Below are 18,365 nucleotides of genomic sequence, written 5' to 3' on the forward strand. Positions count from 1 at the left end.
AGGTCTAGAACAGAGGTCTCCAGATTCCAAGTCTCATTTCATTTTGACTTTGACACCACAGCCACTGGATGAGAGAACTGAACAATATGTCAAAGAATGCCAGGGGCATTATCACTGTTACAGCAGCACAGCAGTGACATGGAAAGAACCCAGAAAATGCCTGTGATATCTGACAGGGCATTTCCCCCTCCTCTGGGACTCAGAGCTCAGCCTCTGGAGTGAGGGACAACTGGGTTCAAATTCCAACCCTCCCACTTATTAACCAAGTGACCTTAGGCAAATTACTTTTTTCTATGGACCCCAGTTTTTTAACATTAAAAGAAAGATCAGAACAATATCCAGACTTCACTGGGTTGCTGTGAGGATACTGCATGCGAAGTATTTTAGAAGGGTGCTTAGCATCCTTTTATAATAATTTTAGTATACACTAAGTCCTCACCGTAGGCTCTGTGACTTTGAACAGAATGCCATACAACAAAACCTATTTTACCAAAAGCTAATTGATGTAAACGAGTTAAGTTCCTATGACATCTCACCGATGCTAGAATGAAAAGACACCGAATGAAACGATGTTATTCAAAGACCTGCTGTGTATGTATGCGTGTGCGTAGTTAGTATTTTAAAATTCCTTTAATAATGGTATTAACTTCGTTAAATAAATAGCGTTAATCAAGTGAAATTCTGATTGACCCACCACGTCTCTGACTCGGGTATTCTACAATACGACACAGGGGAGGTCAGACAGGGTGAGCACAGCAGCCTGGGCACTTACCGCGAGGATGGCGATGACGATCCCCACGGCGCAGAGCACAGCATCGTTTATTGTCTCACCAGTTTTCAGGGGATACTTGATGCTGTCATCGTTGCAGTAAAACCCTCGGTGGTAAGGCTTGATGGTGCTGGTCTCAATGATCAGAAAGGGCAGGCCCGCTGATCAAGATGGAACATCGCATATAGCAGGAAAAAAGACAAGAAGGGGGAAACATCAATGCAAGGTGGATAGAGAATGACTCCAGCAAAGAGCACCCCAAATAACAATGACAGTGATACTAACTCCTTGAGAGCTTTCGCTCCACGCATCCCCTTTCCTCCTTTTGCGGCCCACCCCCCGTCTAAGAGCACAGAGGGAGGCCGTGGAAGAGCCAGGGCAGGAGCTTTCCCACTGCTCCGCAACATCCTGCTGAAAATCAACCCCCAATGCGTAATAATCACTGACATAGCCCCGAATTTAATGGTGCCTCAGGATGCCTTCAAGTACATTCTTCTCTTAAGTCTTAACCACTTCCCCTTTGAGCAGTTCATCCTAAGGCTATGCTACACGGAGTGGTGAAGGCCGGGCGCAGACAACTTGAATTTGAATCCCAGACCCACCACTTCCTATCAGTGTGACTTCTGGTTCTCACTCTATCTCCTGGGCCTCATGTCCCCATATGTCAAAAGACCTGTGGAGAAAACAGCACAGGAAATTGCTAGCACAGTGCCTGGGACACAGTAGCTGTTCAATGGATGCCATTTTCAGTCTTTTTCTTTCACTGTGCAAAGAGTCACTGCGAAGACTGAGCAGAGCTGAGCTGGGCCCTGCTGCCTGCAGGCCTGGAGCAGAGCCCAAGGGCACGGAGAGCACCAAGCTGCCAGTGCAGCTGCTGCTGGTTTAATCAGTGGCCAGCTCGATGCCATTCTCTTAAAGGTCAAGGCAAATGGATTCCATCACCTGTCAGGAAAAAGTCCCTTATAGCACTGAAGTGATGAGGGAAGGGTCACAGTATTTCTTGCCTCAGCACCACAAGAGCCTCCAAATCAGTCTCCTGGCCTTCACTGCCTTACACATATCCACCAGTTTACTTCCTGACATGACATTGCCACGCCAAAGCCTCTTCAGTGGCTCCCCATTGCACAGGATGAGATAAAGCATGGCCTACAGAGTTACCCATGACCTGAACCTCCCCTCTCTGGACTCACAGTCCCCTGCCCCAAGCCACCCCCATCCTACAAGAAAACAGTACACAGAGACTCTATCTCAGTGCAAGCTCTTTTCTTAGGCTGAAGACCTAGCACCCAAGTTCCACACCAAGCCCCAGTGCCACCTTCACAATGTAAAAGGTGAGCCACTGAATGTTAGCACTAGGGAAGGCCATGAAAAACAGTTGGTCAATGGTAACAGACACCGCTGATGTGCACCTACAATGTGTGAGGTGCCTCATATCCATTTTTGCATTGAATCTTTCAACATTTTAAAGCATCATTTAAGCATGACAAGCGCTTATCTTCAAGTGGAAAAAAGAGGTTCAGAGAGACTATATTTAGCTCACTCAGAGTCTCTTAGTCCATCCCAAATGCCTAAATCCCTAATTTTACTTAGCAAATTGGTTTCATCCCAATGTGAATTTCATTAGCTAAAAAAAAAAAAATCCCAAGATAAGCAGTTGTTGAAAAGATAAAATTCCATTTTCATGTTTTTCAAAAAGAATTAAATTCATATCACATTGCTCCAGGGCCCAGACCAACTCTTTAAAAAAAAAAAAAGTACCATAACTCCACAATTTTTCAATTACTTGGGTCCAGACTGGCAGTGATAAAAATGCTCACTTTCTAAAAAGTGTATTTATGTATCACTGTGCATACGGGCATGGATTTATTTGGTTTTATTCTTTGGATTTATTTGAATTCTACGGCTATTTATTTTGTGACCCCCTAACTGCTTCCTGCTAGAACAACAATTTACTTTATCAAATTCATACTGGTGCTTTGAAAAGAAAGAACAGCGACACACCACAGCATTGTGCCTGACCTTCTCAAAGTAAACACAGAGGGGCCCTGGAAGGCAATAACCATTAGCTCTTGAAACACCGACTCTGCAGTGGAGTAAAGGGGGCAAGGGAGGTGGCAGATAAATGCTCTGGCTCAGGAATGGCAAGAGCAGTCAGTTGATCTTTTGGGGTTGGGGCGCTAGGAGAGAGATATCACATGGGCCTGAACCATCTTCGTTCCACTGCCTAAATATTTTGAAATGTGGCCAATTTGGCTATGAAAAGTAGCTGAGAAGCCAGCAGTACGATATTAATAGTCCGCTTTTAAGTTCTACCCATCATGATAAATCCTTTAGCTGGGTGTCTGTGCCCGGCCACAGCCTCTGTGGTGCCCAGGAGCCAAAATGTTGCTAATAAACTCAGGTAGGGAACAGACCCCGAGTTCCTTAAATTTGTGCTACACTCTCAGGGCCCCAGCTTCTATTTTTAATAGCGTTCACGTGACAGGCCTGTAAAACATATGTTTCTAAGGACAATAAAACACATATAAAAGGGCTATGGAGTGAGACAGAACTGGGGTAATGATCTCAGCTCAGCTCCCTTCTACTTGAGTGAGCTATTTCTCATCTCCAAAAGCCCCTTCCCATCTGTCCCATGGGAAGAATGAAATCTGGCTTTGGGATCGCTGGGATAATGTAATACATTAACGCAGCCAATCATTCATTCACTCATTCATTTATTCAACAAATCATTATTGAGTCTTTACTATGTATACTAAGTACAAAAAATACAGAGATGACACAAACCCTGCCCTCAGGGAGCTTACAATCTAGAAAGGGAAGACACATATGCTCAGTTATAATCAGTACAGGATGGCTTGGCCGGGGTGGCTCAGTGGTTGAGCATCCACCCATGAACCAAGAGGTCACCAGTTCCAATCCCAGTCAGGGCACATGCCTAGGTTTCGGGTCCATCCCCAGTAAGGGGCATGTAGGCGGTAGCCGATCCATGTCTCTCTCACATCAATGTTTCTATTTCTCTATCCCTCTCCCTTCCTCTCTTTCTAAACTCAATCAATAAAAAAATTAATAAAAATAAAGTCAGTACAGGATGTTGCTTTAGTTGGAAGACACCAGGCCACAGCACTGGTGATGTGAGAGCACAGTCTGGCACACACTATGGACACTCAATAAATGTTAAAAGGAAGAAGGGGAGAATTCCCACAGAGAAGGTTAGGGAAGAAAATGCCCAGGCAATGCCTTTGCCCTCCTAACCTGGGAGCAATCCAAATCTTTTCTGCCCTCCTTGTTCAAGGCTTGGGGGGGGCTTCCGGTTCTGATTATGTGGACGAGGACCACAGACAGACAAGAAGTTGGATCTGAATATGTTCTGTTTGTTTTCTTGAAAGGCATTGAAATAGCATTTAGAAAACCCAATGGCTTTTTTTTTGGTCTCCCCTACCAACTGTGGTCCGATTGGGGGTGATGCCAGTTAAAGCTTGACTTTGTTCCAGCAAGAGAGTGACCTCAGATTCCTTCAGTCGATGAGAAAAGCAGAAACACTTTCCCCAACGGGGCAGCTAGTCCTCAAGAGATATAACACCATGCCTTCCCTCTCCAGGACACAGAGAAGAGGCTGTTTTTTGTTTTTCCCCAAAGCAGGATCTCCATTTCCAGCTTTGGCACCATCTTTACTACCATTATAGTCCCCGATAATCCCATTTCAAGAAAATCCCCAGTACTAGCCACTGGAGATCTAAAGGTGAATACATCACAGCACCTGTCCTCAAGAGGCTCATGATATTGTGAGAAAGTCACAAAAACAAGTGCACTAAAATATCTCTAACGTGTGGACTGACATGTATAGACTACAGCAAGGGCACAAAAAACTACTCTGCTGTGGACACTAGAGATGGCCCACAGTGGACGGGAGTCGTGAGCTGACCTTATATGAGTAAGAGGTTTCTGAGGTCCAGGGGCTAAATACACTCATGAAAACTCAGCATGGGATTCCAATAAACCAGCCAACAAAACTGATGGCCATTATGAAAATACAGTTTTAAATTTGGCTACAGAGTTGGAAGAGATGCATAAGTAAACAGTGAAAGGAAGAAAGGGGAAAATAGCATGAAGAACAGTAATAATAGCTAACATTTAATAAACAACTATTACGTGCCCACAGTGTGCTGAGGATCCCCACATAAACACTGCAGTATGGCAAACCTAGATGCCTATTCTAGGTACTGATGGGGCTACTGAGATGAAGGAATTTACATGCCGACCTTCAGCTGGCCCACAGGCTAATGGGAGAAACAGTTATAAAACCAACACGTTAGGGCCCTGGCCGGGCAGCTCAGCTGGTTAGAGCATCATCCCAATATGCCAAGGTTGCAGGTTCAATCCTGGATCAGAGCACATAAAAGAATCAACCAATGAATGTATCAATAATTGGAACAACAAATCAATGTCTCTCTCTCTTTTTCTAAAAAAAAAAAAATCAATAAAAATTTTTTAAAAACTAACACATTAAGTCACCTTAAGTTTCAAAGGGATTAAACTGACTTCCAGCCACTCTGCAAGTACATTGTGGAGCTGGATGGGGTTCAAATGATCTGACTCCTGGGTGCTTTCTAAAGTGAGTGAGTCACTTAAAACAGAGAGAAAGAAGCCACCTATGTGTTAATAAACTAAATAAAGCTCAGCAAAACTCCTTTGAAGAAAAATAATGGTCTGCTTGGAATAGTCAAGGCAACAGCACTGGCTATTGTTCACTGAACACTCACCATGTACCTCATGTGCTCCACATCTAATTAACTGAAACTCTGAAGCCAATATCCCAGAATTTAGATTTATCTCTAATGAAAGGTAGATTACCAGCTTTTTGCAAAGCAGAACTAGAAGTGTGTACACACACGCACCCCCCCCCCCCACCAATCTGGTGATTCCAGACCCAGATGCAAGTATTTCTCCTTCTTTTAATCAAGGATCAATTAACTTCCTATACCTCCAGGGACCTCTTGGGATGTGTAAGCTGCAGAGGAGGCGAAATCCGAACTCACTAACAACACTTAATGGGCAGAAAATCAAAGCATGAAGAAAGGGCCCTGTGTTGGGTTCGGGCCTTTGAAACTTCTTGGGCTTTGAAAAACTAACACTTGGGTAGGCTGGGTGGTTGGGAGTGGAGTGTGAAAAAACAGAGGATAAGTTTTCGTGGCCCACCCATTGATAAAGTCATGTGGGAAGTGACCCAGCCCCAGAGCCCTGCTCCCTTCAGCCACAGCCTCTCGTTTGCACAAAATTAAACACAGCCTCCTGCTCTCGGAGCGTTTAGGAAGCTCTGGGTGTGGCTAAGGAAAGAGTGGGGGCTGGAGAGTGAATGAGAAATCTTTGCACTTTTGTATGCCCCAAATCAAAGCATCAGGGAGGGGCTTCCCAATGCCTCCGTTATCCAAAGCCCTTTGAGTGCCTTTTCCAGAGTCGTCCAACTTTCTGCTCCCCCCAATCTGTACTTACCTTAAAATAAGCAAAGTCCAGGACCTATGAGAGTAATAATTAAACTCACATCTGCAGAAAGCCCCCATACCTACCCAGAATATGCGTGTAAATATCAATCACAGAGTAAGTTGCTCAAATCGGGCAGCCATTAGGATTCTGTGACAGGGATGTATCCATCTTACCTATACTATAGAGTACTAGAGTTCTGTTCACTTTACAAATGAAAAATTGAGGCTCAGAAAGGTTAAGCAGCTCACCTGAAGTGCAAAGCTAGCAAACGGCACCAATTTGGACCAGATGTTAGAAATACAGGTGGAAGATGCTGGACTTCTGATTTCAAGGAGTTTAGAGTCTAATTAAGAATTAATGTATTCTGTCCCACTGGCGTGGCTCAGCAGTTGAGCACTGACCTAGGATCCAGGAGATCGAGGTTCAATTCCCAGTCAGGGCACATGCCCGGGTTGCGGGCTCCATCCCCAGTGGGGGACGTGCAGGAGGCAGCCGATCAATGACTTTCTCTCGTCATTGATGTTTTTATTTCTCTCTCCCTCTCTCTGAAATCAATCAATCAATCAATATATATATATATAATGTATTCTAATCTTCACTATTGCTATGAAAAGTTATAGGTTATTATTTTCATTTGTACCCAACAGAAAACTAAGGCCAGAAGTTCCATAACTTGTCCAAGCATCACAAAGGAGTCAATTGGTCACGGGATTTGAACCCATGTTCCTTTGGCTCATGTTTCCTTACTCCATGACCTGACCCTTCCCTTTTTTATAAATGTATTCCCTGTTAAAATATGACCAACTGATTTTCTTTTTCATTCACTTAAGGCCAGAATGGTCAACTTAACTACTACTTAGAGGTTCAAAATACAAATATTTATGTTGCTTGTAAGTGACAGGATTTCTATTTAAAGTAATTAATTGCTACTTGTCTTAGAAGTGTGCAAACTTTCTTTGGTTTACAATATTTGTCCAGATTTTTAGACTGGACACAATCCAGATGAGACAAAACTAAGTGTACTATGAAGGTGTTTCTCACCTTTGAAAGGGGCTGCCATGAAAAACACTTGCTCTTGGCTGGTGCCAGCATGGAATACTCTGGGTCTCAAGGTTCTCTTTGACAAATGCTCAGTTCTTCGGTGCTGGAAAGTTCAGGCCCTTTCTTCACAAAAAGAAGACTGGCAGATCTGAAGTGAAGAAGCTAACGGCAGATCTAGTCCTGGTGCCTGGGTTTCCTGACCTCAAGCCCAAGGTGTTTAGTCCCATTCCACGAGTATGTATGGACAGTTACTGAGTAGTGGGAACTGTGTTAGGTGCTGGGGACACAACTATGAGCAAGATGCTGCACTATTTTCAAGTTCCTCAACTTTGGCAAGTTTCAGGTTCCATGACAAAGAGAAAGCTGTCTTTAGTCTAATCTTGAGTATGAAAAATAAGTTGGATGGCCTTTTTATTTGAAAATGCTTATAGTGAAAACACTTCATTCTTTAAAATAATATCAGCTGCCTTGACACTCCCAGCTCTGGCCATTTTGGCCTTTTTAGTAGGCTTTTTAAAGGGCTGCCATATCCACCAGGAACTAAAAACAAACTGAACACCAGCCCATGGTTCATACCTATCACTGAGAGATCCAGACATCTTTTGTCACTACTACATATTTCACAAATGGAATATTTTTATTTCTAGTACAAATACACTGCTACCAGAGCCAACATGACTTGTGATTCCTGTATTCCAGGTGAAACTGGGTCATTTCCCAGATCTCCTTCTTCTCTTTGACCCTTCTTTTAAATAAAGATTAAAGTAAATTTACATTCATTGAGCATCTATTATGCGCCAAGAGTTTGGGATACATCAGCTGGTTTAACTCTCACAATAACCCCCTAAATTAATTAGTATATAGCCAAAAACCTGAGGGTCAGAGAGATAATAATTTGCCTCAGCGTCCACTCTGCTGGTAAGAGCCATAACCAGTATATGTAATAGGAGGCTCTGACTCTGAAGGTCACTCAGAGATGGGGCCAGTTAGCCTTCCTTGCTGAGCACACATGAACTGTGTCCATGCAGATATTAGCAAAGCTATAAAGCTCTGGAAAGTATATGTTGCCCTTGAACAAAGATAAAAAGCAAGCTCCTCCTAAGATGTTGAGATGGATTTATAGATCCAGCCACCCTCCTGCCTCAGTTTCCCTTATGACCTAAATGAGTTCATTTGCCATGTGGCTGTGCAGACCGAGGCCTCAGCAAGAATCACTCACATGTATAGGATTTTACAGCTCTTACATAAGTAATCACATGTGACCTTCTCAACAACTCTGTGAGCAATATTTTTAACATCTGGATTCAAGTACCACTGGCGAACTCCTATTCATCCTTCAAGACTTAAATCTCTTCTCACAGGACTCACTCATCTGGCTGAGTTACCTAATTCCAATTTACCCGTGAACTTCTGAGTCAAGCAGACAGGAATTCATTTCCCACTTCTACCACCTGTCACACTTACTGTGTGACCTTAGGCAAGTCACTTTACCTCCTGAACTTCATTTCCATCATTGCTTAGTCCAAGAGTTTCCAACATACAGTTAATTATGAGGACTGAGACGCAGTTAAAATGTCCAGTAATGGCCTGACTCCCTGTATGTCCATTTTTGCTCCTGTCTCTGACAGAAAACTACTGAAAATGTTTAAGAAGAAATCAGATGCGATCAAAGTTCTATCAAAAGCTCACTAAAGTAGCTGCGGGCCTGCTAGCCACTCCCCCAAAACAATCTGATGCCAAGGGAAATGCAAGCTCATAAAATCCTGTAATTCCAGGGACTTTTGGGGATTATATAAACAGAAGGGGCTTCGACAGTGGTTAGCAGGACCTGGCACCCTGACTCGGAGGAGAAACTGCACAGCAGGAACTCTGCCATCATTCTCAAAGATCACACAAGGTTGATAGGAGGTAAAGCTCTAACAAGGGTGAAAAGAAACCTTTCTTTTTATTTTTCCAACAGTTAAACATGGTCGTCATCAAGTGTGTCCCCATCCAAGCCACACTGCCCAGGTGTACACAAAACACCAGGTTCATGTGGCGGTAAAATAAACAACATGTGGACTGGCAGGACATTGGACAGCTGGGAGGGCCAAAGTTCGAGACAGTCAAAAGGCAGGACTGGAGCCAGGTGCAATGCCAAAACTGAAGAGTGGAAGCATTGCCAGGGGCCGTGTGAGAACAGCAGCATGCTGGTTGGCGCTCCAAGGCCATCAGGGCTCTTGCTCCAAGATAACCCATCAAGCTGCATGGTCCAAGTTCTACATCAAAGGTCACAAATTGGCAGCCCATGGCCAAATCTGGCCTGCAGAGATGTTCTGATGGGCCCACCCAGGGTTTAAAATTTTTTAAATCAGTTGTTAACATTTAAGAGCAGACGTCTCACAGATCATCCAGATTTCCAGCTTCTTCAACCAGCTCTCGTGCCACGTGGCAATAGAGGCCGGGTACCGGCTGCCGCACGCATTCCCCAGGGTGCCGACATTCCCTACCGACTCCAAGACACTACGGCTGCGTGTCAGTTGCCATTCTTAGAGTTTTACTATACATTTTTCTGTACCTGGTCTACTTCTGTTAAACTGCCTGGCCCCCGTAGACATCTGGCTTTTCTATCCCTGCTCTGGAGAATATGGAAGTCCTTGCATGAACCCATAAAAATAGAAATAACTAACCCTTGATTCAACAGTGTCCTCCCAGGTAGGTATTGGCCACACTGGACATGTGTGTATATGTGAATGCATATGTGCATGTGTTTGTACATATGTCTTTTTTGGTGTGTGTGTTTCTTTTTGAAATTTTAAAAGAAAATTTTTTTATATTTTTTGTTTTTCAATTACAGTTACAGGCATACACACAGTGATTAGACATTTATATAACTTATGAAGTGATCTCCCCAGTAAGTCTAGTACCCATTATGTGTATGTCTTAATCTTAGCCCAAGACTGAGCCTCCTATCTGCGTTTTCAATTATAAATCCAAGGACTGCGGAAAGTCACCACGGCAGAAGAGTTAATAATATTTGCATTTTAGATAGGGGGAAACTGAGTTCAGAAGTTAAGTGACTTGCTGAAGGTCTCACAGGCAGGAAAAAGAATGAGGGTTGGCAGTCAAGGCTTGCAGAACTACAAAGCCCATACCTTGTGGCTGGCGGTGGGTGGAGTTACCAAAGGGTTCTATTTTTAAGGCAACAGCTATTTAAAATAAAAACAAAACAGCCACCTTCTGATAGAAGCTCATGAATTCTAAAGATGAAAAGCCAAGTGAGAAGCAACTTAAGGATTAAAGCCCATTATATATTTGTTGGTATGACAAATCTTACTCTAAACGGAGTTAGGCACGTGGCAGTGACATACTGATCAGGCTTTGGAACTACAGGAGATCTTAGATGCCATTTACTCCATCTAATAGATGGGAAGACTGAGACCCACCACACTCTAGCATTCCAGTTATTCCTTTCCTGTAAATCTCCTTCACTAGCTGAGAGTCTCTTCAGAAAAGGGTCCATATATTTTATTTACCTCTGTATCCCCAGCATAGAGAATAATTCCTGGTACTTAGAGGGTGCTCAAAAAATGTGTATTGAATAAATAGGAAACAAACTAAAATTCAGAATATCCGATTCCATACCTAATACACTCAATGACCTGTGGATTCTTTTGCCCCCTTCTGAGTTCTGAACTCCTCCTACCTGATCTCTCTCATAACCCAAATCCTGTTTTATAAGACAACCTCCCCAAAGCAATACAATACCACATATTCTCATGAAAAGCTGACATTTCCATTAGGAATAATTTATGGGGAACCTCGCCAGTTTCAAGTCTCAGATGGGTGCTTGAGCTGGATGATCTTTTTAAATATATATATATATCTATATTGATTTCAGAGAGAGGAAGGGATGGGGGAGAGAGAGAGAGAGAAACATCAATGAGAAGAGAGCCCTCATTGATCAGCTGCCTCCTGCACGCCCCCAACTGGGGATTGAGCCCGCAAACCGAGCATGTGCCCTGACCAGGAATCAAACAGCGATCCTCTGGATCTTAGGTCGATGCTCAACTGCTGAGCTACACCGGGCTGTGGGCTGGATAATCTTAATCATCAGTTTTAGGGCCTTTTTCACATAGTGAAAGTGAAACTACCAATTGTTTGTAGGGCAACCCCAGGTCAGTGACTCAGCAATCACACCCCACCCTGCCCAGCTGCCCCAGGGGTGGAAGGGATCAGTATCAGCCCACCCCTGAAGAAAGAGCTAAGTAAAAGAGCTCCAGTCTCAACGAAAACAACTCAGACCTGGGTTTGAAAACCAGTTTTGCCACTTATAATCTATGCAATCTTCAGCAGGCTGCTTAACTTCTCTGAAGCCCAGTGGTAAAGGGAGGATGCCAACAGCCGTTCACGTGGTAGGTATTAAGACTGTGACTTCTCTGCCCTCCCAGTCCAGAAAATCTACCATCCAGCTGTTTACAGGATGCCAATCAACCGGCTTGACTGGTTTCCTCAAGAAAGTGACTGAACTAACCTGGACAGAGTTGTGTCAGCTCAGACAAGGGCTGTCACTCAAGTTGAGCAAGACCGGGGCCATTCCAGTGGGCTGCGGCGGATAAGACAACCCTCACCCCAGGAGCACACTCCCCTTTCCCAGCCCTATCAATGTTCCTTTTGTAAAACGCTGAAACCTTCTTCAACTATGACAGCTGCCACCTGCACAAATAATTCAGGGATGTAATTCTGTAACTGAATACAAGCCCTGAAAGCTGAAAAGTCTGAAGTCCAAAATAATCCCTTTGACCTTCTGCTTAAACACTCACTAATCACTTTTTAATTTGTAGTTTATTTCCTCTCTCTGTGCTGTCCTTATAGGCTCCATTTTCACTTTAGAAGTATCCAGGGAGTGAGGTATTACAAAACACCTGATTAAAGTACAAGTCAAACTTCTTTCCCAGACATCTGAGGCTCAGTCCGTGCCCCGCCGAGTTTTACACGTTGCACTGGGTGGCGAGAAAGTGAAGGAAAAGGCTGCTTTGAACGACGAAACTCCTCCCTGAGAGAAGTATGGGCCACAGAAACGAATAAGACGTGGTCCCCGCCCTCGAAGAATGCATACTTGGGGGACAAGGACCCATGATGCAACATGACAGGAACTCCCACAGAGGCATTTCTAAGACGATCAGGACACCCTCGGGCACGTGGCCTGCAGCCGGCAGGGATGCAACGCTGGTTTACTGATTAGCCGGGTGAATGCAATGCAAACATTCCTTGCTATCTTAGAATGGCAATAATGTAGTTAAGACTATACTAAAAGGAAAAAAAATCCCAAATTGGGAAGCTTCCCCCGCCCCCACTAAACATTAACAAAACTGCTGTGTTCCACCCTCGACCCCTACCCAACTCTTAACCCTGAGGGCAAAGAAGGAAAGTAGTTTGAGGGAGCCCATCTGATTCCCACCACACAGATGCTGAAAACATGTGAAAAAGAAAAAACTGGTAGCTAAAAATGTTATTCAATCCAGAAGACACTTCTTCATTGGGGAAAAATTACTAGTAATTAATCATTACTAGGATTACTATAAATGGAAGTAAATTGATAGCAAATAAATATGTTGGGGTCATTCTACTTTGCGTGGCTGTTCTAGCAAATGAGCCAGACTTTCACCTGCTGATTGATAGTCTCAGGTCGTCTGAGTTGGGTCAGCTCGGCCAATATCCTGGGAGGGAAAATAATTTCGACCCCAGTTTTTGGTTCAGTGAACACATGCCTGATATCGATAACACAGGTGATTCTGAGGGTATTAGTTAAGTTTCTCTTGCCAAGGCAACCTTAAGAAGCAAATACCAGCCAGCAATGATTGATTGTATTCCTCGGTGCTCACTCTGCTGCTGCTGTACAATCACACTGCTGCTCTCTCAGGCTCTATTTCTTCATGTACAAGTGAAAGGTGTCTTCATGCGCATGTTACCAGGTGTCTTGTGGACCTAAGTTCAGGAGTTTTCACCTTTATCCAAGGAGTACAGGGCATTTTATAAGGCTTCATTTCCATGGCATCTCCACAGAGCAGGTGGGCACCACCCTGCTCACTATCCTAGCTGGGTAACTGAGGAGCACACTACTTTAAGTTTGTTGAAGCCCACTGGCCAAGCAGAGCCCTGGGAGTTCAAAGATGCTCATTTATAAAGAACTCCAGCAAACATTCCCAAATCTGCAAACCTTCAGCTACAAAGAGGTGTATCAGCAAAAAGGTGGTGTGGGCTGGAGACAGGTGGGAATTAGCATTAGCTACAGCTGCAAACCCGGTACTATGCTAGGCGCATTATAGCCGGGCCTCATTTATTCACTCCCAGTAATACTTTCCAGAGAGAGAGTACCAGCTCCATTTGGTACAGGACAGAACCGAAATTTAGAAACAGGGTCTCGGAGCAGCACAGCAGGTGTGGCGCTGGGTCAGGCTGGCTCTCCACAGCTCTGCGCAGCCATCCCATTTCCCGTCCTTAGGTGCTTTGACTGGACCTGAGAAGCGGGGGCGTCTCACACTAGCCTCTGGACAGAAACCCACGTGCTCCGGGCCACCTGCAGTTGCTCTGGCAGCCCCACCCTTCCCCCACCAGTAAGGGGACAACAGAATGTGGGCATCCAGATCCTCGTGGGAGAACCAGCTGGAGTCAAAACTCCTAGGTGGTTGGCCACAGGAACCCTATTGTTCTAGAGGGAAGGTCTTTTGCCAAAACTCCAGGAAGCCACTGCTCCGTGATGCATTTTTCAGCTGTTGAGAGAAAAGGGTAGCTCCTGGGATGTTTCTTCAATGGTTCTGGAAGCCAAGGCCTTAATCCTTGCAAAGCAGCTAGGAGCCAGTTTCTCTCCGAGGGACAGAACGTCTAGAGTCCTTCCTCCAAATGAAAACATAAAAACTCCCCAACTACCCCTTTACAAAGGCCCAAAATGTGTGAATCAGGCCAGAGGGGGAGAGAAGGGTATGGAAGCCCAAGGGGGGTTCAGTCCTTCTCTGCACCCCTCCTCCCCTCATGACCCTGCCCACCTGACCCCTCTATTGCAGTAAACTACAAAGTCCCCACTGTTCTCTCTGCCCATCCTCCCCCTCGCCCCCCACTTACCCCCCCACCCACACAGACTTTTTTAAAAGGGCAAAATGCCAAATAACATTATTCCCCTTCACCATGGTATTGCCACAAGAACTGCCTGGTATGTTTGCCTGAAAAATGGAAGGTTTTCATGGGGGCCTCCACTATAGCTCTCCCTTTGTGGAAATGGACTTGGAAAGAAGTGGAAGGATCCCCAACTGGAACTTAACAGGGCGGACAAGAGCGGAGAGCAGGGCCCCCGGAATTGCTCAAAACCCTGAGGAATACCGCTGCACTTTCGGAGCCTGCAACAGGCCCGGTGCACTCTCGCAAGGCTACTTTCTCCAGCCCCTCTCTCATGCCTCGGCATGAGGTGGCTCTCCGTAATGGGTCACCTCACCTCAGGGTAGGGGACCCTATTATACAGTTGGAGGAGGGAGGGGAGCATTTACGTGCTAGATCACCCACCACGCAAACAGGTCTTCCTGTGCGCCATGTAAATCGCAGAGAACAGTTTGACTGCCCGTATTAATCAACTGAGCAGCCAGAAACATCAAAAAGAGTTTTCCGCGTTTGGTTTGGTTTGGTGAGAATTTGTAATTAGCAGACCTAGGTACGAGTCCCTCCCTCTGCCAGGTTGTGGCAGCGTGACCCTGGACCAGTGAGTTCTCAGGACCTCAGCGTCCTCATTGGCAAAACAGGTCACGCAGCCTGGAAGGACTGCTGTGAGGATTTCCTGCGGTGGCGTGTTAAACGGCCGGGCACTTAGCAGAAGCACTCGCAGGCTTCTTCCTTCCCCCAAACGCACGGAGGGAAGGGGCCGGATTCCTGAGATCTGACAGGATCCGTGAGAAATAATCTCTCCTATCAAGCTCCAAGGACCGCAGAGAGCACAACTGCCGTGCGGCCTCCTGTGTGTCCATCAAGCTGACAGAATGGGTTTGGGGGAATTAATTATTCAACAAACTCGCCCTTCACAAATCCCATCCAAAGGACTGGTTTGATGCCTTTCAGCACACTGACTATAGAAAATACTGAAAGACCAGTGCACTTCAAAAGCCTCACAAAAACCCGGGCCTGGGTTTGGCAGGAGTTCCTCAGCCACTGGGTTTTTCTGTGTGTGGTTTATAATAACATGCAAACCCGATGCCAAGTCCTAATCTATTAAGGGACTGCCAATTAGCAGGAGGCTTAGAGCTGCAGGTTTGAGAACCGGGAGCAGGTCTAATTAGGCTCGCAAATCATTTCTCTCCATCGCCCTTCTCAATCTGACACCAGGTACACTGGCCACTTGTTCCGCGTAGATCCTGTCTGTGTTGCTATGCACACATTTGTTTGTTTGTTTGTTTGCTTGTTTAAAGGTTGCAAGCCTGAAGCCCAGTGCTTATTTTCAGATCTGTCTTTAAGGGTAAAATTGGGGATTGAATACAATCTGAACAATTGAACAATTTGGATGGTGATTCTCAGATTTGGCCAATCATCAAAATCATCAGGGTCACTTATTACAAATTACATTCCAGGCACTGCCCAGACCTACTCAATCATTCAAGCAGAATTTCTGGGGCAAGGGCCTGGGAATTCTTGTTTTAAACAAGACTTTGAGATGAATTTATCCCAAGGTGATTTGGTAGCCACTGCTCAAAAAGGAAAAACGATTTCATTTTTGAATTCCAGGGCTTAAAAATAGTTGATGGATAACAGACATAAAATGCAATTTATGTATGCATATACCAAATAAACACAATTTTAAACCACACTGAATGTCAGTGTCTACTAAGCACCTATTGCGTGCAAGGGATGGAAAATACTGAAATGAGTAAAGCAGGGTTTCTGCCCTCAAAGAGCTCCCTGGCTAGGGGACCAGTAACATCCCAATTGAAAAACCTGTCTTGCCTCCATAGGGATCCTATAAAAATTCAAACCTGCAATTGTCCTCCCACCTCTCTTCTGCCTCCTCGTGAATCTAGCCTTTCCAATATCTTTGCCAGGCTGACTCCAAAAAAGAAACAGAATGATTTCAGACCCCGAATAGCAGAGGCCAATCTTAAAAGGGGAGAAAAAGCCTGAGAAGCATATGGTTTCAAGATACAGTAGAAAAAAAATGTGCTTTAGTCTGAAGACAGAAACAGAGTGGGAGTAAAATTACGAGGTCCCTGGGCAGCAGAAAAGGTCCTGGGCTGTCTTGGAGCCCTAGGTTGAACTTTTTTGCGATACAAGACCCTTTTCCTTGCTGAGTCTCCTTACCTATTAAAGAGAGGAGACTGGACCACTTGGCCATCTCCCAAAGTATATCTGCCATGAACCTTTCTTCCTGGAGCCTTCACCCAAGTTCACTGTTGAGCTTCAACAGGGAGGTGTCCAATCTAGAAGAACAGGAGTTGTCCAGAACACACCCTAAGAAAATGTAGCCTAAACGGTGGCCTTTGCATATCTAATTGGCTCTAAAAGTATGTTTTGTGTGCATGGCTTTCAAGCAGGACTGATGTTCTAGCCAGCAGGGGCAATGTTTTTTTACTTATCCCTACAGTGCTAGATGTACAGTAGAGGCTCAAAGAAATACGTCTGGGGTAGACAGTGGCGTAGCCGGGCTGTGTTTAGAAAGATCACTGGTGGCATGTGGAAGATGGAAGGGAACACAGGATCTTTACACTAAAGATCCCCGCTCAGAGGTAAGACCAACTAACTACCTTCCCAAGGAAAAGCCTTCTGCATTCTTTAGACACATCCCCACCAACCCTAAATAAGACATGTTAAGGCCTCTCGCAACCATGATGCCATGCCAGGCCCTGGGCAGCACAGCTCAAACCCTGCCTGGTCTCCAGGAGTGGCTGAGGCCGTTTCCCTATTTGCTTTGAACACCTCACTAAAACTGACGGCTAGAGCCCCCTCTTCAGACTCGCTCAGGTCATCTTAGCACATGGCACTATTTAGGAGCATACGCAGGTGTAGATTAGAACTAAACGGGTAAAGAGGGCAACCCACCGGTGGGAAACTGAAGAGCATTGGCGAAGAGTAGCACGGCGTAGCTCTAAGCACATGGGTTTTGGAGGCAGGTGCCCCTGGGTCCTGTCTCCACCTTAAATAAACCAGTTAACCTCTCACTGTGATAAGATTTTTACTTATTTTTTTATTTACTGATTGATTTTAGATAGAGGAAGGGAGAGAAAGAGACAGGGAAGGAGGGAAACATCGATTTTTTATTGCACTTATTTAAGCATTCATTGGCTGATGCTTCTACGGGCCCTGACTGGGGGATGAAACCCGCAACCTTGGTGCATCAGGACACTGTTCTAGCCAACTGAGCAGCCTGGCCAGGGAAGAGCAATGAGATTTTGTGTGCGAAGATGCTTCATAGAATGCCTGGCACTCAGAAATGCTCAAAAGGGTTACCATATGAATATGGAATGGTGGGTCTGCGGTTAGAAGAGGCCAGTGTGATTCTGGCCCATAAAGAAATGACTTACTTCACAGAGTGACTAAATACGTATACTGAAAGTCACCGCCTTTGGCTTTGTGAGTGACGGACAATATAAATGCTCAGAAAAAGCACAAGCTCTGGGGGCAAACAGATTTGCGCTTGGAGCTTGGGACCTGCTCTTTTAGTCCTGTGACACCGGGCCAGCTGTAAGCTCTCCAGGCCGCCTGTAGAAGGGGCAAGTGCAGCCTCGAGGGGTCACAGTGTAGACACAGTTCCGCAGAGCGTGCGCTCAGTTCACGGGAGCTACTCTTACTGTTCATGGCCGTCCCTCCAAAACACTGGAATGAAGAGGGGTGCCTAGGGCAGCCCTTCGTCTCCACGTAGATGCTCTTCCTTGCCTTTCAAGGAAGCAAGGGCAACAGTTAGGTAGAGTTTTCTAAAATATGACCGACTTTTCGATGTCTGATTATTTCCAGCTAAAGGAACTAATTCGGGATTTTCTCAGTACTTCATGCTGGTCTGAAGGGTATGTCCCTGTCTTCCTTGGAACTTTCAAATAAGAATGGAACGATCTATGCAACAGGCTCA

At 45.1% G+C, this 18,365-nt stretch overlaps 1 protein-coding gene across 1 annotated transcript in view; it reads right to left on the minus strand.

Moving 5' to 3' along the window:
* PLPP3 (phospholipid phosphatase 3) overlaps positions 1-18,365 on the minus strand; it is a 76,922-nt gene that overhangs the window by 35,409 nt on the left and 23,148 nt on the right. Inside the window, exon 2 of the mRNA XM_081145513.1 lies at positions 773-930. Within this exon, the coding sequence (XP_081001639.1) occupies positions 773-930 (158 nt within the window). The remainder of the gene's footprint in view (positions 1-772; positions 931-18,365) is intronic.

The sequence above is a fragment of the Miniopterus schreibersii genome, assembly GCF_964146895.1.
Source record: "Miniopterus schreibersii genome assembly, chromosome: 8".
Classification (NCBI taxonomy): domain Eukaryota; kingdom Metazoa; phylum Chordata; class Mammalia; order Chiroptera; family Miniopteridae; genus Miniopterus; species Miniopterus schreibersii.